Genomic DNA, 25,989 nt, shown 5'->3' with positions numbered 1-25,989 from the left:
ATAAAATCATTCTAAATATTTCGACTGATGTTGTCGTAAGTACAAGGAAAGGACTCACAAAATAAGAATTATTTTTTTATTTCATTTCTGTGCAAAAAGCGATAATACGCCATTATCTGGGCAAAATTTGTTACATCCGTACTTTCGTAAGGAAACAAAGGAGACAGTCGCACCAATTCTTTCAGAAAAGCTAAGTAAAATGTAGCAAACATATGATCCAGAAGAATCACTTTACAATATACAATGTGAAACCTTTAACAAGATCAGAGAAGAACATCTAATAGAAAATAAAGAGAAGAGGAAATGTTTGATAAATGACAATATACTTCAACTCATGGAAGAAAGAAAAAAATCAAAAAATAACAAAAGAATGTACAAAAATATTCAGAGACAAATATGAACCGAAATACGAAAGACCAAAGAAAATTGGATAAAAACAAAGTTTGAAGAGATAGAGTTGTTGGAACAAAAACATGATACATTTAAAATATGCATAAAAAGGTAAAACAAGCAGCTGGTCTTCAAAAATCCAACACAGCTATCAAACTGCAAGATCAACAGGGGAACATCATCACAGATAAAAATCAAGAAATATGCATATGGACCAAATACATACAAGAACTCTTTGATGATAATAGGTCCGAACAACCTCCGTCCTACATAGGTAATGAGCACTTACCAATCACATCAGATGAAGTGGAAAAATTAATATTACAACTAAAAGATGGCAAAGCTCCTGGACCTGACAATGCATATGCTGAGCTCATAAAGCTATTTAACACTGACATTACCTAACGACTAACAAAAATATTCAATGCTCTATCAAAGAAAATAAAATCCGTATCCCTCAATGATTTTCGTACCATCAGCTTAATGAGCCACATTTTAAAGTTATTTCTAAAAATCATACATCAAAGGATATATGGACGACGTTATGCATCACTAGACCAAGCGCCAAAAATTGATTTTGAGATATTTGATTTCAAAGTTTTCACTCTTTTAATTAAAATTCGGTATATGTTACAATAGTCGTAATTTTTTGTTTTCGAAGACAGTTTTTTACATTTTCTCTATGTGCGAAATAGTAACTTGGTAATGTTGAAGAAAAACGAAAAAAAAAAAAAAAAAAAAAAATAAGACGGCTTTTGGTCGACGACTTACGATTTTCGCCACATTGTGTAATTGTGTTAAAATATCACTTTTAGTGAATGATTTTTTTTTCTTTTTAGGTATGACAATAAAAGTCGTTATTTTGAATATTTTATATTACTTAAGAAATTACTTAAAAATATAAAAAAAAAACCTAAACTCAGTGTTAGCCGTAGGTACAATTTTCTGAATATTATGAAAATAGTAAATAAACATTACTCACCTTTTATGCCAAAGTCTAAGTGTCCATCAAATTCGTCAATGTCATCTTCTACTGTATTGTTGCTGAAAAGAGGTTTTGCATCATTTGGTATTAGGGCATTAAAGGTTTTAAGTCCTTAAGCCTAGGCACAGAAAATGTTTTTGAAGTTTCTTGTGAAGATCTACTTCAACTTCACTAGTGTTAAAATCAGTTTTCATAAAAATACTGAGTGGTTCTTTCTTATTTCAATTTCTCTTGTTTTAAGCCAGCTTACCTTACTGTTTTCTATGTCTGAGTTACGGTTTGTAATCATAGTTTTCAACTTCTTTGTTCCAACGAATTCTTCTTTTTTCATTCTATGAACTACTAGTGGGTTCTTTTTACTGGATTTCTTTATCACGTTTAGGTAATCATCAACTTTATATAAACGTTGTTGAAATTTTAGGGCATTTTCAATATCTCCAAAATCACTATTATTGGGTAAAAAAATCGGTTGCCTGTAAAGTCGGTTTTACGGGCGAAGATTTTACGTGACAACGTCTTTTTCTCGGTAGAATATTTATTGATATGAATATTATTAAATTGCACAATAGGAACAAGGAATTGAATGAAAATAAGAATTGCACAAATTTTAACTATAGAAATATATTTTGTTTACTAAAACATTGTACATGTAAACTTAAACTTAACTAATTTCCAACGCGCCTAATTCTCTATGCTGCGCGCGCAGCGGACCGATCATGTTTGAGTGGGAGAGAGACGCAAGGCATTCGCCGGTCCGGCGGGCCTCTCTCTCGTTCGGTGACTCATCGTAACAGACGTGAGCGGGCGTTACACTTTTTCATGAGTGACTCCGAGCCACAACCTAATTTAAGACGTTGTCACGTCAAAAACTATGACCAGGAAAGAGATTCTTCTTCTTCCTGATGTGCCTATCCATTACGAATGTTGGCGATCATCATGGTAATCTTTATCTTATCTGCAGCAGCGCGGAAAAGCTGCACAGATGTTGTATTGAACCAGATTCTGAGGTTCTTTAACCAAGATGTTCTTCTTCTTCCTGGGCTTCGTTTTCCAAATGTTTTTCATTGCAGGATGGCTTGAAGAAGAGCATATCTGGATTCATTTCGCATAATATGTCCGAAGAACTGTAACTTTCGAAATTTACGAAAACATAACGAGTAGCATCAAAGAAGCAGCAGAGGAGGCCATTGGACTAAAAACTAATTCCGCTAGTAAAAAACTTTGGTGGAATCAAGAAGTTGAAGAACTAGTACTTCGGAAGAAAAAAGCATACCACAAATGGCTAAACACAAAACAGGAGTTAGATAGAGAAGAATACAAAGATATTAAAAGAAGAACACGACAACTAGTACACACAGCTAAACGACAAATGTGGGACAAAAAATGCAAAGACACATATATGGGAGGTAGAACATGCTCAGAGATGTGGAAATTCCTGACAAAAGTTAAATCAAATGAAAAAAGAGAAACAAACATACAATTAATAACAACAGAGAACTGGATCCGACATTACGAAAATCTATTAACAGAAAACAGAGAGGAATATAGAGAAATATCTCCAACTGAAATACACATACAGGAAGAAACGATAAACATCGATGAGAGGATTGTCATAAAAACGATACAACTACTAAAAAATGGTCGAGCTGCAGGTCCGGATGGAATTCCAGCAGAACTAATCAAATGCGGCACTAACAAACTGTTTGAACGATTAACCTGGTGTATAAACCAATATCTAAACGGTGCACCAGTCCCGCATGAGTGGAAAGTATCCTTCATATCATCTATACATAAGAAGGGAAGTAAACTGGACTGCTCAAACTATCGAGGTATATCAGTAACCAGTACCTTAAGTCCCCTATATGGAAGGATACTTCGAGACATTATCGAACAAGAATATAAGGAACAAGAAGAAGAGGAACAATCTGGCTTTAGAGCGGGAAGGAGCTGCACCGATAATGTGTTTGTTTTGAAACAATAGATAATAATAATAATAGAAAAAAGATCAAGTACCAACCAAGAAACCCACCTTATGTTTATAGACCTTCAGAATGCCTATGATACTGTACCCGCTAAAAAGCTATGGAAAGTTTTGCAGGAAACAAACATTAACCACACAGTAATTAACGCCCTTAAACAGGGCGTTAATTAACCTTTAAACAAGGATCAACGTCGGGAATAAAAATTGGAAATAGACTTTCAAAAAAATTTCCTGTAAACAAGGGACTCCGGCAGGGGTGTTGCATATCCCCCACATTGTTTAAAATCTACGTGGCGAAAGCACTGTATCAGTGGAAGAGAAAGTGCAGAGGAATGGGCATTGACCTGGGAGAAACTTGCCTATATACCCTACAGTTTGCAGACGATCAAGTCCTTATAGCCAACGATAAAGAAGACCTGACATATATGGCCAGAAAACTACAGGAAGAATACAAAAAGTGGGGTTTAGAACTCAATACACAAAAAACAAAATATCTCCCAATAGGCGCAGAACTATCCAACATTCAGATGGACACAACCGAAATTGCATTCTGCACTGAATATACCTACCTAGGAATTGATTTCGACACCACAGGCACAGACAATAGGGAAATTAGAAAACGAATAACCCAGGCCCGTAGAACAATTGGATGCCTTAACGGAGTTCTTTGGAGCTCAGAAATTGGTAAAAGACGAAAATACAATATATATGAATCTCTCCATAAAAACCAGCTTAACCTATGGTACAGAGACATGGAGACTAACAGAAAGCAATAAAAGAAAACTCGAAGCAACAGAAATGGATGTATTTAGACGATCACTTCGAATATCTAGGGCAGACAGAATTAGAAACGATGAAATAAGGAATCGGATGGGGGTAGATGGATCACTGGCAACAGACATAGAAAGGAAACAACTTATATGGTATGGTCATGTTCAAAGAATGCCAGAAACAAGACTACCAAAAATCGCCATGAAATGGATACCACCAAATCGTAAGAAACGAGGAAGACCAAAAAGAACATGGAAGGAGGGAATAACAAAGGCAATGAGCTCCCGAGACTTGACCGAAGAACAATGGAATGATAGAAATTCGTGGAAATTAGGCATCGGACAACGACGCAAGACGTTTTGAAACCGATATATATATATATATATATATATATATATATATATATATATATATATATATATATATATATATAAATATATATATATATATATATAAATAAATAATTTAGATTTAGACATCACTAACTGTCTGGAACAAAGTTATGATAATGTATTTAATAATATGTCAGATAAATATGAGGGACTCTAATCCAGAATAAAACAATATTTTTTTCTGCCCATTTATAGCATGCGCAAAGCTTTCATTCAATTTAATTGAAAACGCTGCTGCCGAAAATTGCATGGAAATTACTCCATTTTTCAACATCGTTCAAGAATTGTACGTATTTTTTCAAGTTCTACAGTTAGGTGGAATACATTACAAAAAATTTGTAGTAGCAAACACTTGAGTAGTAGCAAAACATATTTGTGTCACTAGGTGGTTTGCTCGTTACGATGCTGCGAAATCCTTTAAGGAAAATTATGAAAAAATTAACTATGTTTACATTTTTTCTGAAACAAAGATGAAAAACCATAAGCAAGGTCCGGAGCAAGAAGTTATTTTCGACCTTTACAACATGTTTATACATTTTCTTCCTGTTACCTACAGTTACTTTGACAAATTCCTGTTATATTAACACTTTTACAGCTCCTAACGTAAAATTAACATTTAGTTTTACAATTCAATTTTATGGAATTGGTAGAACTTTTACGGAAATATGTCCACATTATCACAGTGAAATTTATAAAGAATATGATCTTGTTTGTTTCGTTTGATAATTTCATACAGTTGCGATTTTAACATCTATGCTATAAATGGTATCTTTTTATTTATAAAAATAACAATTTCGATTTTTTAGAATTACTGGTAGACGATCAATTAATTTTTAGATTATGGTATGGAGTATTGACTGTGATAAGAAAAAATACTACAGGAAAATTGGAGATCGTTCTTTTAACCATTTTTCTTAATTAAAAGAAAAAAAGGGTTAAAAAAAAATCTTTAATTTTCTTCTATTTAAAACCCAAATTTTTACAATACTATAGAGAGAACTTACACTTTCAGTTCACTCGTAGGCCTCTTCAAGCCTTTTCTACAAAAGCTTTAATGATAGATGACAACCTTTAGTCTAATAAAAATGGTAAATTATATTTCTAATGAATTATTAGTCGTAGTCAATTAATACTGTCATAATTGCTTTCCGTTTACTAGGTATTTTAGCTCGAAATGCTTGGTAGGTCGATGGAAATTTTTTAAGGGATAATAGGGGACGCCATTTGCAAAATTTTTTGCTAATAATGTATCGCTCAAACTGTTAAGGTTTCCGAAATAAAGTTAAATTTGTCAATCTTCGAAAATAAAGCAGCTCGTCTATTTTATAATTAAAAATAATTATTTAAGCGAGGTACTTCCCTGACATACAAAATGCCTTACGTATTACTTGCTAAGATTGCAAAAACCCTTCGTTGAATCTAAATGCATTGTTAAAATAACCTTCATTAATGAAACGGGTAAGAAAGGTAAAACACAACAATGATACATCATGCTTTTTGCAACATTTATTATACCTTGTTAAGTATGTACATAAACTTAAGAAAAACAGTCATTGTTGTTAAAAACGAGAACCACCATTCCTAATGCACGCTCTTGTCCTGCATCGTATTTCTGATGTAGTTACTTTTAACCTCAGTTCTGCCCTTATAATGTCAGCTGCTTCGATAATCCTTTCCATTAAATGAGCTCTAGTTCGGATTGCAACTTGATAAACAATTTCTTTGAATCTCCCCCGATGTGGTAGTCACACGGTGTTAAATCGGGCGATCTAGCAGGCCACAAAATCGGTCCAGTTCGTCCTCTTCACCTATTGGAATAGTAATTGTTGAAAGAAGCCGTAACAGCACGTGCACAATGTGCAGGGCATCCATCATGTTGGTACACCATTGTTCGTTTGAGGGGTAAATCTTCTAAGAGTGGTGGTAATTCATTCTCTAGAAAGTTTAAGTACACTTGACTATTTAACCTACCTGGCAAAAAGTAAGGCCCTATTAACTCTATTCCGATAACTCCTACACAAACGTTGACACTAAATTTTTGCTAAAAAGATGTTTCTTTCGGTAGATGGGGATTGTCATGTGCCTAGTAATGAAGGTTATGAATATTTGTTATTTCTTCTCTATTAAAACTGGATTCATCAGTCCATAGAATACTTTTAAGAAAATTACAATCGTTGATGTCTGCATCTAACAAAAAGCGGCAAAAATTTACCCTTTTAATTGGATAACCGTCTTGAAGACCTTGTACTGGAGTGTATTGATAAGGGTAGCGTCCATCGTTGTGCACTACCGACCAGACCTTCCATTGCGAGACATTTAACTGTCGAGTAACCTTTCTGACGCTTGTGGTAGGATCATCCGTAACAGCTTGCAAAATTTGGGCGTCTACACCAGGACCGTAACGTCCAGGATTAATGCTGGAAACAAAATTGTTAACACTACCAGTTTCACTAATTCATCGATATGTGTTAATACAGACACATGGAGAAGTCGCCGGTTAGAGTAACGGTGCTGATATTCTCGACGTGCTGCAGATGCATTTCCATCACTCCAGCCATAGAGAAACAGAGTGTCTGCGTACGCTGCATTCGAAAACGAAGCCATCACAACTAATCCATAAATTCCGTTATGCAGGTACACAGTCTGGTTGTTCACTTAAACAAAGTTTAAAATCGTAATGCCCAAAAAACTCACAAGAAACTCCAAACACAATTTGGATGTCAAAACAGTAAAACGCACCTTTCATACGCATACAATAACCATGTTTATAAACAAAAAAAAAAAAACAACTAAATAACAGGTATATTGTTTGTTAGCATAGCAGGTAGATTGTTTTTTGTTTGTTATGCGTTTGGAGAATGACGATAACTGATGGAAATTTTATGCGAAGAGTCAGTGTTGTAGGTTTACATTTTTATTCCATTTGTAAAACAGGGAGGTAGTACGCCTAGATAATTTTTAAACGTGAAATAGACGGTTGTCGAATATTGCCAAATTTAACTTTATTTCGGAATCCTTAACAGTTTGAGCGATACATTATTAGCAAAAAACTTTGCAAATGGCGTCCCCTATTATCCCTTAAAAAATTTCCATCGACGTACCAAACACCCTGTATGTAAAGATACTTCAGTAGCTTCGCTCACGCATTGTTTAATATCGGTTCGATTACAATCAGAAAACAGTTTTTGTATATACACCTGGTCAAAATAATCCGGACAGTTGCATTTTGCATTTTTTGTTTTAAATTTTGTCCGTGGATAGTGGTTTTAATCATTCATAACGTTCATTCATAACAATAAAACGGCATTTGAACAACCTATATCTTCACGAAATGAGGAGTGTGACATTACACTAAATACACCTATACCTACTGAGTTATCAAAAACACTTTCAAACGTTGAACCATGTTCAACACAAACACTTCCATTGACACAAAAAGAAGCTGCCTTGGATTCAGCTGATTCAAGTTCTAATACGAGTGACTTTTCAAAATATTATACAAGTAGTAGTTACCATCCATCCGAAAAAGCAGTATCTCCTTGTTCTTCTCCAGTTGAGCTGCTAACTGACGCAGATGATATAACATACACCTAAGAAATTTTCCATGGAGACTCGAGAGAAGAAAATTCACGTAAAAGAAAAGGAGACAAAGGGCAATGGAAAAAAAAATTATAACAAACTACTCAGGATGTAAGGCAAAAAATACTTGGGTTACACAAATCCAAAACATGAAAAAATTAAACAAAATAAAATGCGACCGGAAAGAATATTGGAAGTAAGGTGTGAATCAAACTTCTGCAAAAGAAGCAAGAAAGGGTATGTGAACAGATAAGTGACGAAGACAGAAAAAAATTATTTCACCATTTTTGGTCCGACCTAACATGGAACCAGAGAAAAATTTTTGTATCTACTAACGTCCATACAACAAGTACAAAACGAAATACTACAGAAAATACGTCTAGACGCAGTAATACTCTTCAATTTTCACTACCAGGAAATGATGAGCATGGGAACACACTTCGACGGCCTGCATGTCGAATCATGTTCCTGAACACCCTTTGTTTGGGTTCATTTACGGTTCAATCATGGGTTAAAAAAGGTCGTTACGGTATGCATTCATCACAAAACAATGCCAACTTGAATAGAACAAAAACTAGTAAGGTTAATGTTGAGATGTAGGCTAGACATCTCGATAACTTTTTGGATGCATTACCTAAAATACCATCCCACTACAATCGAAAAAATACTAATAAACTTTTCCTAGAACCACTTTACAAATCGCAAGCCAATCTATATAATATCTATAAAGAATACTGTTCATCAAAAAATACCTCCGCATTCTCGATGAAAAAGTTTAATGAAGTATTTCATAGCAAGAATTTGTCCATTCACTAGTTAAAAAAGGACATGTGTGACACCTGTGTAGCACACTCTGTTGGTAATTTAAGTGAAGAACTTTACGAGCAACACATAAAAAATAAGGACAAAGCTAGAAATGAAAAAAAATGTGTGACAAAGGAAGGGTAGTAAGAAATGAATGCATTTTATTGACCGCTGATGTACAAGCAGTTAAAGTTAGTCCCTGTATAACTGCCAGTGCGATCTATTTTAAAACCAAATTGGCATGCCATAATTTCACAGTAAACGACACGACTACTCATCACGCCACCTTCTACTGGTTTTCCGAAATAGACAGTGATGTTACAGGTTCCACTTTTGCCTCATTATTAATAGATTACCTAGAAAGACACTGTTTACCTAAGCGCTTACCAATTATTCTTTTTACAGACGGATGCACAAGCCAAAATCGGAATGCAATTCTTGCCAATTCACTGTTAAATTTTTGTATGCATCATGGCGTTACCATGACTCAAAAGTTCCTGGAGGTTGGACATGTGCAAATGAAAGGGGACGCGGTGCACAGTGCTATAGAACGTAAGTTGAAAAACAGAAATATTTATTTACCTAGCAATTACTTGGCAGCGATAAAAGAAGCTAAAACCCGCCCCTTTTCATAAGAAGCTCTGATGATTCCACACAATTTTTTCAAAAATTACGCAGATTAGTCAACCTGGAGATACATAACTATACGACCTGGGCGTAAGGTTGGTGACCCGAGGGTAACGGACATTAAAGCAATTGTGTAGAAACCTACTGGGAACATCCAAGTTAAACTCAACTTTGATGATGATTGGACAGACTTACCATTACGACCACGGCAAATACCAGCAATTACGGAATACAAACCTATGCACAACACACCAATACCTATAACGGCCACCAAATTTAAACACCTACAGGAACTTAAAACGGTCATATCATCTGACTGTCATGGCTTCTATGATTCCTTGCCACATAAATAAGTAGACTTAAAACTTTTATTTTCGTTAGAATTAAAACTTTAGTTGTGAATATGCATTTTTAATAAAAGTCCATTTACTACCAACTTCCTTTCAGTTTCAATTTTATACTACCAATTTCTCCTAAGTCAAATATGTAAACTTATATTACTTACAAACACATAGTAACTGTATTAAAATATAAAGAAAGCTATAGTATTTTACAAAACTGAAATTGACAAACTAAGAACTTCTCTACTTGTACATAAAGTACGGGTCAAATAATTTTTTAAAAACTAAAGAATGAAAAACCGGCACACTGTTTCCTAATGTTTTGACCTTCAGCAGGTTCAAGTCTTACCGAAAGTTCCCTTTAAAGATGCATTTTATGCCCAGCAATTGTCTTTTTATTTGTTTTGTGTAACCGACGCGGATATTAAAAAGCCAGTTTTCTACACCTGGATGGAACATCAAGCAAAAAGGGGATCTGCAGAAACAAGTTCTGCTCTACGTAATTTTCTTATTAAATCTGAATTTGAGTAAGATATAAAGCAGTTAAGACTATTCGTAGATAGTTGTGCGGGGCAGAATAAACATTCACACATAATGCATATGCTCATACTATGGCTGTACAGAGATGCCCCACAAAATATTAAATCTGTGGTACTTATTTTTCCGGTACTCGGACATTCATATTTGCCAGCGGACCATGTTTTTGGACAAATACAAAAAGTGACATGATCCTACAGTACAATAAAAACACCTACACATTATTATGATATTTACTCCAAGAAGGGAGAAGTTAAACAACTTGGTAAAGACTGGATTGTTTACTATATAAAAACTGCATTAACCAAACGAATTATTTAGCTATCACAAAACAACAAAGATATTTTGCTTAAACCCTGGCTGTTTTACAGAAATGATGATCCATCCAAACAATTCCAAACGTTATTGAAAGGTGGAAAGAAGCTTTCGACTGTACACTTACTTGCTAAAGAACATCAAAACCAAAAATATATAACCAAAAAAACTCCAAAGCCACCCGAAACTATAAGTGAAACTATCAGGGGCGAATTGAGTCAACGATCCTGAGCTAATATGGTTACAACCAGTTCTCTCTAACTCTGGTGAGCAAAATGACAATCAAGCTAACCTTGGTGAAACTGAGGATGACGACATTATCGAAGAAGCTCATTGTAATGATAATGACCATGGGGACCTTTATGACATGTAAAATGCCATTATTTTTAAATTCATTTTTAAACAATATTTTGTATTTAAAAGTAAAATACTATTTTTATGAAGCTACTTGAGTGTTTTTACATCGTTACTACCAAAAGTCAGTCATACCACTTTGTGTAGACAATCAAAATACGTTTTGTCCCAGGACGACAATCTAAATGAGGTTTTTAAAGTTTTTTGGGATTTATCAATACTAGTTTTACAGAATTCAGAGATAATATATGAATGATTTTTCATCCACATTTTAGGTATATCACTTCTTTCTTTAATATCTTGCCAAACGCATAACCATTTTTCTCTATTTGCCAAAATTTAAAAAATGTCTCTTAACGCCTCCATTCTATATAATAGATTCTAATAGATATATACATAATTGATGCACTTCACCTTCTAGATCATAATCATTCTTTTAATGACGAATTTAAAATTCTTCACATTCAAAATAAAGGCCTTAAGCTATCTTTGTTAGCATCTATGGAAATCAACAAATTAAAAAACACAGATATAATTCTGAATGACCAGCTTGAAACAAACAGTTCTCCCCTCCTCAACCTATTTCATTAGACTATAAAGTGTAAACCCATGCCAAAAACAGATCACTTGAGAAAAGCAATCCGCCGAAACAGCTGTAGTGATAAGAATTTAAAATAAATTTTGTGGCAATTTTGAAAACAAAGTTTTCAGTGTTTTATTGCTACATATATGTATACATATTCTCACCTTTCTTTATGAGACTGGAAAACGGAATGACACCGAATTACAAACCCGTTTAAAATCCTTCTTCCTTAGGTGCCGTCTTCTAAGCGAAGGTTGGCGATGACCTCTGCAAAGTATTCCCTATTTTGGGCTTTCCTTATTAAACTTTGAAAGTCTAATCCTGTCCAATCTTTGATGTTACGCAGCCAGGTCATTTGTCGTCTACCCGGGCCGCGTCTGCCTTCTATTTTCCCTTCTATAATAAGCTGAAGGAAGTTATACCTGTCGTGTCTAAATATGTGTCCAAGATAAGACGTTTTACGCTTCTTGATAATTTCTGTGAGTTCACGTTCTCTATTCATACGCCTTAAAACTTCTTCATTTCTAACGCGGTCGGTCCATGGCATTTTCAGCATACGACGAAATACCCACATCTCAAAGCTCTCTAAACGTCGTAACGAGCTGACTGTTAACGTCCAAGCTTCCACGCAATGTAATAGTACACTATATACATAACACTTTATCATGCGGTATCGTAGGAACAAATCAAGATTACGGGTAGTGAGTAACTGTCGCATCTTTAAGAAGGTGTTTCTTGCCTGTTTTATTCTACATTTAACCTCTTGTTCTTGGTCTAAGGTTTCATGTATCCAACAGCCTAGATACTTAAACTTTTTCACTTGTTCAACTAGATTGTTGTTGACTAGTATGTTTATAACTGGTGTGTGTTTTTTTGAAATTACCATTGTTTTGGTTTTTTTTACATTCACCTTATGGCCTTATAGTTCTTCTTCTCGCACTACTTTGGTTAACAGAATTTGTAGTTCTTCTTCAGTGCTAGTAATCAGTACTGTATCATCGGCATACCTGATATTGTTCACGATTTTTCCATTGACTTTTATTCCTTCTTGTGCTTCATCTAGAGCATGTGCAAAGATGTCCTCTGAAGTTAAATAATAATGGTAATAGTATACAACCTTGTCTAACTCCTCTTTGGATGTTTATGGTTTCAGTATCACCCATTTTAGTTCTGACAGAGGCGTTTTGGTTCCAGTTTTAGTTTAAAATCCAGTGGTTAGAAATTCCCGAAAATATTTCATGTCAGTTCTTCGAATGTCCCTAAAGATGATATAATTACAGTTTTAAAGATAAAATCTTTTCAAAAAGCATATTTAATTTATTGTTTAAGTGACTAATGCAATTTTGCCGTTTTAAATATAATATAATTTTCTCAAATTAATTAATATTGCAACGCCACTGCATTTTTTGAAACTAGCTGTATAAGCTTGTATCTAAAAGGATTTTTATTTATTTAATTTTTTCATGAATTTGTATCAGGTAGTATCATTGTGTACTTGATTTATAGACGTTAAATAATTCCCAAATTCTCCTATCACCGATATGTCCTGATCATCAAGTCATAACTGCTATGTTTTTTTGTTATCTATAAGGTAAAATATAATTCATATATTTTTTTTGTTTTAGCATGTTGTATTGCGGGTCTACAAGGCATCTGTCTACCTGCAAGAGTTTGTGGCTCTGTTTATAAATTAGATGCAAACTCCTATATAGAATATTGTCAACCGGAAGGACCAGAACTATATATATGTTGTCCTAACGTGTTAACAGCATTCAATAAGGATCCTCTATATTTCTCCATGCAGGGCGATGGGCAGAATATTACACTGCCTAAAAAAACTCTCTCATCTACTGAACATCCAATTTCAGTTAGTGTAAAAAGTATCATAGATTCTTCAACATCCACAGAAGATCTTATGAGTTCCGCCATGAAGTATGATATTCTGAAAAGTACCCCTTCTCAAGATATGCCCTACGGTAGGACAGAAAGTCCCGCGCCTGAATTACCTGACGCCCCTAGAGAACTAGATGAGGATCTATCATCAGTTAGTATAAAGAGTAAGATAGATTTTTTCTAATTCTAATTATTATCCTTGCAAACTTTATTCAAATTAGAAACTAAACAATTAATACGTTATCAACTGATAAGCTAATAACTATATGGTAACGATTTTGCATACCTTTCACGAAGTGTTTTTTATTATTTAGAAAATAAACTGTTTCACCTACATGGACCCAACCAACTCAAAGTCTGAAATCCAATAATCAGTGACTTAGATAGCTTAATGGGAAGCTATCATAGTAAGAAAGGGTAAATATGAAACCAATACAAATGGACGAATAGGTAAAATATTGCTCAGAGATAATAAAAGTTAAAATAAATATTTAAGAAATGCTTCTTTGATGGAAGAATACCGAAGGAAAATGAGCTACTTAAGCTCTATACATAATAATCGAAACAAAAAAGAACTCCAGTAATTATAGGCGAATATTTATAATATATTTTTATAAAACAGGTCATATAAAAAACAATAGCAGATGAATTGCACATTGTATTTGTGAGCCTTCGGAAGGCCTATAATAGTGTCCCATTCAACAATCTGTGAAAAGCAATGGAAAAATAAGAGTAGATAACACATACATAAATGCCGTAAAATCACTTTACGAAGACAATGAATGTAAACCTTATTTAAACTTTATACAGATGCAACTATAATTATAATGAATATGCTCAATAATGAAAATTAATCATATTTATAGCAGACAAAGGTTACATCATCTACATGATAAAAAAGCTTCTTCTTCGTCTTTTATGTACACAAATTTCAGTTTTTCAATGTGCCTCTAGTAAATTATCATTTCATAGTTTTCAAATTCTTCCTACTGATCGTCTTTCTATTGAAGAACCACCTCTCTTCGTCCAGTAAGTTATCGTTCCATTGTTTTTATGGTCTTCCCACTGATCGTATTCCTATTGGGGAACCGTCTCTAGCCGTATTTACTACCCTATTTGTTGTCATTCGGATTATATGATCGTTCCATTCTACTCTTCTATTTCTTACCCAGTCCTTAATGTTCCATAGTGTCTTACCATCAATTTTTCTAAAAGTTTTTATCTCTACTTTTTCTAATATTTTTTGAGTCCTTTCTCAGGTCGTGTTCCTGCCGCGTATGTCATTATTGTTCTGATGACTGTAAATTCTGCCTTTCATTTAATTCCCGATGTTTCTATTTCTTAATATTGTTTCATTCAGGCAATCTGAAGTTCTGCTCTATTTACTTGATCTTCCACTTCTGTTTCGAGCTTTCTGTAGCTAGATAGTGTGATGTCTATACTCTGACAAGAAATTAAGGAGGGTGTGATACGAATTCTTCTTCTTTGTCAACCATTTTCTATCCACTTCTGAATGTAGGTCTCTCCCAATTGCTTCCATCTTTCTCTATCTTACGCCAATCTAATCCACTGTTTGCCTGCCACTGTTCTTATGTCATCTACCCATCTTTTTTGAGGTCTTCCCATGCTTCTTGTTGTCGTCCTTGGTCTCCATTCTAGAATTCTCCGTGTCCACCTGTTGTCATTATATCGGGCTACGTGACCTGCCCAGCGCCATTTCATTTTTGCAATTTCTTCCACAATATCCCTAATCTTCGTTCTACGTCTTATCTCGGTGTTTCTAATCTTGTCTCTTAGTGATATTCCAAGCATGATTCGTTCCATTGCTCTCTGCGTTGTTTCTATCTAATTTTTTTAGCAGATTTTTTGGTAAGGGCTACTGTCTCCAAGCCGTAAGTACAAACTGGTAGTATGCATGTGTTATACACCTTTTTCTTTAAGTTTACAGGAATGGAAGTGTTTTTCAAAATATATGCTAATTTGCCGAAAGCGCCCCATGCCAGTTGTGTTCTTCTTTTGATTTCAGCATCTTGATTTGGTTTTCCTAGTTTGATAACCTCAACAAGAAATAAAATGCCGTACCGAACAAGCAAGACAAGCTTTTCTTAAATTTAAACCGCTACTTTGTAACCGCAATCTTTCCTTCAATCTCCGTTACAGAATGGTTAAGTGCTATGTATGGTCCACATTGTTATACGGTATGGAGACATGGACGTTGAAAATATCTTCCATTAACAAGTTGGAAGCCTTCGAAATGTGGACCTTGCGAAGAATGTTCCGCATACCATGAACAGATAGGGTGAGAAACGAGGAAGTCATAAGAAGAGCAAATACTGAGAGAGAATTGCTCAGCTTGATCAAGGCACGAAAGATTGGATACCTGGGCCACATCCTGAGAGGGGAAAAATACGCAATCCCTCAACTAATTATCCAAGGAAAGATTGAGGGCAAGAGAGGAGTAGGTCGCAAACAAATGTCGTGGCTGCGAAATATAAAGAACTGGACAGGTGTAACTAACACTGGCGAACTTTTGCATGCCGCAAAAGACAGACGTCTGACCTTAAGATAATTCGCCAACGCACTATAGGTGCACGGCACCATAAGAAGAAGTTTGATAACATGACCTAGATATACATAATGTTCAAAATTTTCTATGGTATGATTTTGTATTGTTATAGTTGTCTGGTCTCGGCTCAGTATTTTTGTTTTGCTGTAGTACATTTTTAAGCCTAACGCTCCTGAAACTGCATTTAATTGTTGAAACATATCATTTAGTTCTTGGATATTATCGGCTATTAAAACTATGTCATCTGCGAATCACAAGTGGTTTAAGTATAATCCGTTGACGTTGATACCCTTATTGTTCCATTCTAGTTTCTAAAAAATGTCTTCTAGAGCAAGGGTAAATAGTTTGGGAGAGATGGTGTCTCCTCATCTTACTCCCCGTTGTAGTCTTATGGGATTAGTTTTTGTGCTTTCGTCCAGCTTTATCTGCATGGTGGCATTTTCATATATGTTTTTAATTATGTTAGTGTATCTTGAATCTATACGTGCATTTTCTAGAGATTCAAGCACTGCCCATATTTCGATGAAATCGAATGCTTTATGGAAATCGACGAACGCCATATGAATTGGAACATTATACTCAGTGCATTTTTCTATCAGTGTTCTTACGGTGTGCAAGTGGTCTATGGTACTAAAATGTTTTTTGAATCCAGCCTGCTCGATAGGTTGATAGATATCGAGCTTATGTGTTAGGCGGTTGGTTATGATTTTAGTTAGTAATTTATACAGATGTGAGAGCAAGGATATTGGTCGGTAATTCTCGATCTTTGCTTTGTCTCCTTTCTTGAATAGTAAAATTACTTCGGAGCTGTACCATTCTTGAGGAATTTTTCCTCCATCAATTACTTTATTAAATAAAATATTTAATACCTGTTCTATTTTTCTTCCACCGATTTTCAACATTTCGACTGTAATTTTATCCTCTCCCGGACATTTATTCGTTTTTAGTTGATTTAGGGCCATTCTTATTTCATAGTCGGTTATGTCCGGTATTTCTTCTGAGCCGGTGTTAATTATTGTTCGTTCAGTACGTCGTTGTTGTGGTTGTGTATTTGCCGAGTATAATTTAGTGTAGAATTTTTCAATGGCCTCGCTTATTTCCTTTCTGTCTCGGACGGTGACGTTTTTCTCATTTTTTATTTCTATGATTTTTCTTGTGCCGTTGGAGTTTTTTGCTTTGATTACGAATTGTAGGAGGTGTAAATTAATTAATTAATTTTAATAAGCAATATGAGGTCGTACAACAGACGCATTCACGATATGTTTTATTAAATTAATATTTTTTGGTCAGCACAGTTCATACGAATTCGTAATTATTTATCTCTTTATCAGTGGCGTTTCAAAAAGACATCTTGAAAATATTGTCTTACATTGAAATTATAAAATAATAATAGGTAGAAAACGTTTTTTTTAATAATTTCTCTAGATAATTAATTGCCAAATAACAAATATACCGATTGTTAGTAAAACTGTTTTTAATTATAACTATATTCTTGTTTTTTAAGCGTAAACACTCGAACAATAGGGATGATATGTGGAGTGGAGTAACACCAAGCCACAAACCCCTATCTTTTGTCGTACTGCTCATCTATTGGTATATCTGATATACCAGCGTATTCTAGTCTAATTAGATTTAAACCATCGATTCACTAGATCATTCAAAGTGAAATCTGATTCGCTTGGCTTAACGATTTTACACTAGTTCTAAATAAACCTTTATAAACCTATAATAAAAATTAATTTGTATTATGTGATTTAATATTTACGTTGTCATACCTAGCATATTTAGTACAAATATAGTAAATTCATTCTGATCCGTTTTGGATACATAATTTATTAGAACGATAAACATTTATATTAACTTTAATCAAATTAAAAGCAGATATCGAGCACAGTTTTTTTATTAAATTTTGGATAAATTTTGACTTTCAGAGCACCTTCCGGAGCATTTCGTCAAAATTATAGGCTACCCAGCACTTTTATGGATGTCATAAACATTAAAAAATACATTTACACAATACTAGACAAACGACAAACAGTCCTTCTGTCCCTAGACAGGACAGTGACAACAAGAGAGAGAATGACACCCACTATGTAGCTTCTTCAAATTTAAAAATGTCTTTGTCATTTGTCTTGTGTTGTGTAAATGTATTATTGAATAATTGTGACATTCATAAAGGTGCTGGATAGCCTAAAGCTTTAGGCAAGATTTAATAAAAAAACTTTGCTCGATATCTGCCTTTTATTTCATTAAAGTTCATTTATTCGAGCATTCAACCATATATCACTTTATATTTATATTAAACGCTAAATTTTGTACTTACAGCTTGGTTAATAAATAATAAATTATCGGAATCCTGGAAATCCATTGAGATATCTGACTCGTTGGCGCTGACTCTTACTATTACAGGTTCAATTATAATATTTCAAGTAGTCATATGAAGTCATATTCAATTAAATGTTACAATAACATATTACATTGTAAAAGATAAAATCTTTTAGCGAAAGCCGCTATCGCTTTATTAAATTAAATAACCAAATATATGGCCTAGGAGGACAAATTCGTTAAACTTCCCGTGCTCGAATCCGTATCAATAAAGTGTTATGATCATTTCGGCCTAGCCCAGCCTCATCAGACACTTTTTTACATTATCCCATTCAACTTCCAAATTTTCTTTTCTATTTTCAATACATGGGCAATAGCGTTCTTCCAATTATCGTATATGTTAAATGTATATCGGATATGTTTATAATAGGCGCTTCACATCGCCAATTTTAAATGTTACGTTCTCTGGGGCAACATATCCCTTCATTTAAACCCAAACGAATAAAATTGGATTCAACCCGCAATGGTAAGTTGAAAGTCTCAAAACAGTAATATCATGAAGTCTAGCCATTGAATCAACAGCATATTGACGATATCTACCGCGATTCTCTTTTATTATTGTCATTAGTCCTTCTTCTTGATGTAAGTATCCGCGACGAATGTTGGCGATCATCATGGCAATCTTTATCTAACTTGCAGCAGCGCGGAAAAGCTGTATATATGTTGTGTTAAACCAGGTTTTGAGGTTCTTTAACCAGGATGTTCTTCTTCTTCCTGGATTTTGCTTTCTAAATATTTTTTTTCTGTATGGATTGTGAAAGGGCATGTCTGAATTCATTTCGCATTATGTGTATCTTTAATTTTTCACATGCGAAAAATCATGTCATTTTTTCGCTGTATTAATTACTATCATTCTACCACAATTATAAAATTATTACCCTAGTCCACCCCTTAGTAATACTTTCTACTCCCACTTCAACCTCACTTCTTTAGAAATACAGACAGTTCTAAAATAGCAAACGAAGACTCTCTCTTGCCTGTTGACTATCACTAGCAACAGACGTATTCTCTCCCTACTGTTAACTGCTACTAGCAACAGACGTGCTCTCTTGGCTGTTGACTTTCTACAGTGGTTGAAGTATTGTAACTTTCGAGATTTGATGGTCTTCATTAGTTCGGATTGACCATATCCTCTGTAAATGAAATACATTTTTTTCGTAGTCAGTTCTGCATGATACATTTTCTCATGGCTGCTACAACAGCCATCGTTGAAATGCGTCCTACAATACCAATTATCCAATACTGTGACAGAATTACTATCTACATGCTGGAGAATGTTCTCGAACCACTTTCCGAACCATATGAAGTTCATGTCTTCATGATAGACCCGGGTTTTCTTCGATATAAACACAAGGGCACTATTTTGCAGAAAACCAGTACCGCTGCCAATGTGGGCGACAATAAGAAGCTGGCCCTTATCTGATGATGCAATCCTATCAATAAACCTAAGATTTTGTAATGTTTCTCGCAATAATTCACAGATCATTTTAGAAAAATTATCGATTGCGCCTATTTTACTTAATGTAAATTTGAGTGTTGGAGCCCTATTAAAAAAGGATTTTTAGTTTTGCGAAGGATATTTTAGCCTTCATCCAACATAGCAGGTTTTCGTCAGTGCTGATTTCTAGATGGAGATTTAAAACCATTTGTTAGTTTTTTGTTTGCCACCTGTTGCCACTGATACTCCTGTTAAAAAAAGAACAGCGAATAACAGCTTCTGTTGAAGGTAGTGTTTTTTAGTCCATCATATACCTTTCAAATAGTTTGTTTTTCCTTCTGTGAGACGAGTCTATGAGGTGGATATGGTGAACTTATACCACAGGTTATATCCAAAATGTTTTTTTCGTGTTATTTCGAAAAAAAATTCTGAGCGATCCATTAACTTAAAAATCTGAAAAAATTCATCAATATACATTTTAATGAACAAAGACCCACTAATTTTCTTTAGATTATTTGAATTAAAATTGAGCTCAGGAAAAATATTTTAATTTTTCAAAAAATCCTCTGATTTTTTAAAAATATTTTGGATTCAAATTGAGCTATTATTTCAGGAAAATATTTAAAGTTTTAAAAAAATTGTCTGGTTATTTATGTAACTTTTAACAAGCTTCTAAATAATTACTTCGTTTATTTTTTCCGATCTTTTAAATGACGGTGTTAGGTTTGCCATTTTCTCTGCGAAAAATCCTTAAAATTAAAAAAACCCGTTTTTTTCTGGTATTTTCACCATGTTTTTGCCACATAAACTCAACTGCATTTCAATAAATAACGATTTTTAATATATTTTTTCGTTATTTCTACTAGCGGGATTAGGTTTGCCATTTTCAAACCAGAATGTGCCCAAAATAAGACAAAACTTACTTTTTATACATTTCCCCATGTTTGTAGTATATAACTTTAATAACTTACGGCTAAATAATTTTTTCATAAGATATTTCTTCATCTTAGTTAAGTCTTCCGATTTCTCAGTCGGAATTACTATTTTTATATTACATTTTTGGGATTTATAAATTAAGGTAATTGAATGTAATTAAATTTAAATTCAATAATAATACAACAATAATAAATTTAAATTGAAAATTACTCTTATCATTATTGGTAATAGTGATGATGCAATATTGTTTACACTAAACTATGATTCACTTTGATTTTTGGTAGTACCTTGTTTTTGCTATTATGGATACACATTGGTGTCTGTCAGGTTTTACATCTGCCATACTGTTACGTTTGGTTCGGTTCAATTCTTCACTTTTAAAACACTATTCTCTTGTTTTTTCATCAATAAAGTCATAATTTTCTACTGATTAATTTTAGGTAACTTTTTATTATTCTTCTTCAGACTTCCTTTTCTCTTTCATTTTCGCTACAACTCAGACATTTTCTAGAACTAGAACAGCAACACTTATCGGTCTTTATATATGGTTTTAACTTTATCACCTTATTCATTTTCCTACCTCCATTATTGTCACGTAAACATAATTATTTTTAACATCTAATAGTTTTCCTTACTAACTTATCATCACACAACATCATTAAATTACCTTGTAGCATATTAGTTAATAATATAAACATTTTGGAGTCTCTTTATAATAAACAAGTTGCTCTTTTGTTTGATCTTGGTTCCGCCTAGATATTTACGCAGGAAATAAACAAGAATCTTCCCACTTATGCTTATACCGATTTTTTAAGAATAAGGTCACTTTTCGGTGGACCGACCGCGAGAGCGGTCGATTTCATTGCGCAAGTCCGAATTCGGTTATTGGGACTACGATGTTAGCAGCCGTGAGAGCAAGTCAGGCTTTGGGCACGCAAACACCGTTTTCGTGAGGTTTTGAAAAACTGACAAAGTTTCCCAAAATTCCATGAGTTTTGGTGAGAAGTTGATTTGATCTCAAAATACTATGTGGCAATCTTTGTAATGTGAGTTAATCACCGTTTGTTGTAAGCTGTATCCTGTGAAAAGTTATTTGATAACAGCTTCTGAGGACTAAGTAAGCCGACATGGTTTAAAGTGGAAAATGAGTAGCCGACTTTGAAGAATTACATATTGTTATCCTCCAGGATAACCTGAAGTCCAATTTGTTCAGCCTCCATTATGTGTGTCCTGTGGTTCGGATATAGATTGTTTGAAGTTTGTGGGACAATGTTTTTTTGTTCAAATCTAAGGTAACAAACTTTTTTAATAATTTAAAAAGAAATAATTAGCCAGTGAAACAAGTAGTTTTGTTAAATTTTTCTAAATAAACATTTTTATTAATACACTAAGATTTGCTCTCATGTCTGAGAAATTTTCTAAAGGCCGAAGACGACGACGAATAGATCTTTTCAATTTATCCCATAAATTCTCGATCATATTGAGATCTGGGCTGCATACGGGTCATTCCAATCTTATCAATATAACGTCTTTAACCTCGTCCAGATATTCATTTACAATATGGGCAACGTGAGGTCTAGCGTTGTCTTGCATTAATTTAACCTGGTTCCCAATAAATGGAAATGTTCCCAATAGATGCAAATGGAACTACCATATCTTGGAGATCTTCTCCAATGTAGAGACGGGCAATCATATCTCCATTTTCAACTAATACAGGATCGGTACGTGATTCACTACAAATGACTGCTCAAATCATAACGGAATCGCCATGATATAATATTTTCTTTAATATGGTGCAGTCAACAAATGCTTTATATTGACATCCGTAAACGCGCTCCCGACCATCGGGTGAACTCAAACAAATCCTTGATTCGTCAGTGAATAAAACGTTACACCATTGTTGTATAATCCAGTGGATATGTAATCTTGGAAACACCAGTCGCGGCTGTTGATGCTGAGGAAATAGGTGTGGTGCTGTTGCCGGCCTTCGTGAATGAAGCCCAACTTTTGCCAATCTTCGTCGTATCGTCCTTTCAGTTTAATTTACTTAACGTATTATTTGCAGTTGATTTCTTAGAGATAAAGCAGTATCTCTTCGATCTCTCAAGGATCTTACAACGACAAAACGATCATCAGCTGCAATAGTTGATCTGCTTCTGCCAGAGCCTTGGCGTCTTGCGAAATTTCCAATCTTTAGATACCTATTCCAAGCATCTCGAATTGTACAACTCGGAAACCCCAAAGTTCGTGACACGTAGCTTTTGGTATGACAATTCTGTGTTAAAGCAAGAATTCGAGCCACGTCTGCTACTGTTAACACCATGATGATAAATAAGTTATTTTTTTGCTGTCACTGTCATTTCGCTGACACTGTCATTTTACAAATGAAAATGTAAATTGCTGTATGTCATTTAACTTTTATCGACATGTTATGCAAGATATTCATGTTTATGAGTCAATCACTGTTTTTATTTACATTAAATTGCTTTTACAAGAAAAGATATACTTGGATCATTCAAAAAACAAAATCTTAGGGATGCCTCCGAAATAACACGAAAGGTATATGAAACAAAAATCAGCTCTTTAATTTTTCCACAGAATAATTAAAGTTAGTAGAAAATACAACGCTTCCATTTACCCCTATATAATGCCCCATCTAAGCAAAAATTGTTTATTACCAAAATAATAACAAACTATTCAATACATGTACCTAAAAACTGATACAAGATTCTTGAAAATCGAAATACAAATAAAAAAGTTATAAATTGTCCAACTAAATCAAAAAATTTTAGTGGCGGAATTTTGGGTCGGGGAGTGTATAAAACGCTAAGCCCTTTTCTTGTCCACCACTTTACTAAAAAACCATATTAGATCATTAAAATATTTTTTCGGAATATTATTAGTATTACGTATGAGATTGTCAAGATATACTTTTGGTACAAAAATTCACTTCCGGTTTTGAGATGACCGGAAGTTAAAATTTACTTTAAGTTTTAGACCACACAATGTATATATGGATCGAAAGGTCTCGTCGAGACGAATCTAAATATGTACTTCCGGTTGCGATCCGACACCGGAAGTGACCCGAAACGCGCATAAAACGTCAAGATAGAGCAAATGTGACACCGGATTCGTGATCAGCATGCAAAATTAACTGCTAAACTGCATTCCGGTTTTGAGGTCGACTTCCATAATCACTTTTTTTTTTACTTGCATTATTATTGATGAATGTTATGTATATTCTTGCTTATATTGTTTGTATTGATCTCTTAATTTTTCTCGCAAAATAAAAATTTCATTTAAAAAACTCGATGTCGAGTTGGTCCGCTAGTTATTTAAATAATCTTATATACTAAAACGCTAAGCCCTTTTCTTGTCCATCACTTTACTCAAAAACCATATTAGATAATTAAAATATTTTTTCGGAATATTATTACTATTACGTATGAGATTGTCAAGATATACTTTTGGTACAAAAATTCACTTCCGGTTTTGAGATGACCGGAAGTTAAAATTTACTTTAAGTTTTAGACCCCACAATGTATATATGGATCGAAAGGTCTCGTCGAGACGAATCTAAATATGTACGTCCGGTTGCGATCTGACACCGGAAGTGACCCGAAACGCGCATAAAACGTCAAGATAGAGCAAATGTGACACCGGATTCGTGATCAGCATGCAAAATTAACTGCTAAATGATATCCATGTCGACATTTGATGAACTAAAAATTGCATTCCGGTTTTGAGGTCGACTTCCATAATCACTTTTTTTTTACTTGCATTATTATTGATGAATGTTATGTATATTCTTGCTTATATTGTTTGTATTGATCTCTTAATTTTTCTCGCAAAATAAAAATTTCATTTAAAAAACTCGATGTCGAGTTGGTCCGCTAGTTATTTAAATAATTCACTTCATAGCATCACACACTAAAATATTTTTTAAACACAAATGTTTTTTTTAGTGTGTCAGCAGTACAACCTGAACTCTATGGATAGTTTTAGATTTAGAAGGGAACAAGGAGCTCATACTTCATTAGGTGGGTTTAGGTCTCCTCCGAATGAATTTCGGCATATGGTACGTATACTTGAAGTATTTTTTTATTATTTAATTTCAAGTTTATTTATATACAGGGTGATTAATTAAGGATGTCCAATCTCTAAGTTGTAGATTCTATACCTCAAAATATGATGATTCTGCCCAACCTATCTTATACAAATATTACTAGTTTCCGAGATACCGAGTGTTGCAAGTTTAAATATGGATTTTAATTTTCGCAATATTGTTTGTATGTTTTCATAATTTCTATGTAAAAATTGGAAATTTTACGTTTTTTTTTTGGAAAGATGATTGCTAATTTAGACTCTAATTTAGCGTTGCTTAAAAAGGGAGTTGGTTACACTTGATTGTATTTAGTAAATCAAAACAATTTTTTTTTTGGTTGAACTATGGGTAAATAAAAAAAGTATGATAAATGTTAAATTCTATAAAGAGTAGTTACTGTTGTTGTATTTCCGTAATTTAATCGGTTTTTGAGTTATTTGGTTCTAAAACCCCTCGTAAATTTTAATTTTGCAAAAAAAAAATTTATTCTCTAACCTGTGAACTAAAAACCAATTTAAATGAACCACTGTATTTAGGCTTTTTTCAAGAATATTTACACGAATTACTAGTGCCTATACCTCTCCACTTAAGTCAAAACATGGTCATTCCAATCTTATCAATATAACCTCATTAACCTCGTCCAGATATTTATTTACAATATGGGCAACGTGAGGTCTAGCGTTATCTTGCCTTATTTTAAACTGGTTCTCAATAAATGGAAATGTTTCCAATAGATGCAAATGGAACTACCATATCTTGGAGATCTTCTCCAATGTAGAGACGGGCAATCATAGCTCTATTTTCAACTAATATAGGATCGGTACGTGATTCACTACAAATGACTGCTCAAACCGACCATCGGGTGAACTCAAACAAATCCTTGATTCGTCAGTGAATAAAACGTTACACCATTATTGTATAATCCAGTGAATATGCGATCTTGCAAACACCAGTCGCTGCTGTTGATGCCGAGGAAATAGGTGTGGTGCTGTCGTCGGTCTTCGTGA

At 34.0% G+C, this 25,989-nt stretch overlaps 1 protein-coding gene across 11 annotated transcripts in view; it reads left to right on the top strand.

Moving 5' to 3' along the window:
- LOC140437236 (clotting factor G beta subunit-like) overlaps positions 1 to 25,989 on the top strand; it is a 227,683-nt gene that overhangs the window by 147,051 nt on the left and 54,643 nt on the right. For 4 of the 11 annotated variants that reach the window (XM_072526639.1, XM_072526635.1, XM_072526637.1 and 1 more), the window contains exons 2-3: positions 13,285 to 13,716; positions 24,843 to 24,955. The exons of the other annotated variants lie outside the window; for them this stretch is intronic. In XM_072526639.1, the coding sequence (XP_072382740.1) occupies positions 13,285 to 13,716; positions 24,843 to 24,955 (545 nt within the window). The remainder of the gene's footprint in view (positions 1 to 13,284; positions 13,717 to 24,842; positions 24,956 to 25,989) is intronic. 11 annotated transcript variants of the gene reach the window in all.

The sequence above is a fragment of the Diabrotica undecimpunctata genome, chromosome 3, assembly GCF_040954645.1.
Source record: "Diabrotica undecimpunctata isolate CICGRU chromosome 3, icDiaUnde3, whole genome shotgun sequence".
Taxonomy (NCBI): domain Eukaryota; kingdom Metazoa; phylum Arthropoda; class Insecta; order Coleoptera; family Chrysomelidae; genus Diabrotica; species Diabrotica undecimpunctata.
This window is presented reverse-complemented; position numbering and strand designations above follow the sequence as displayed.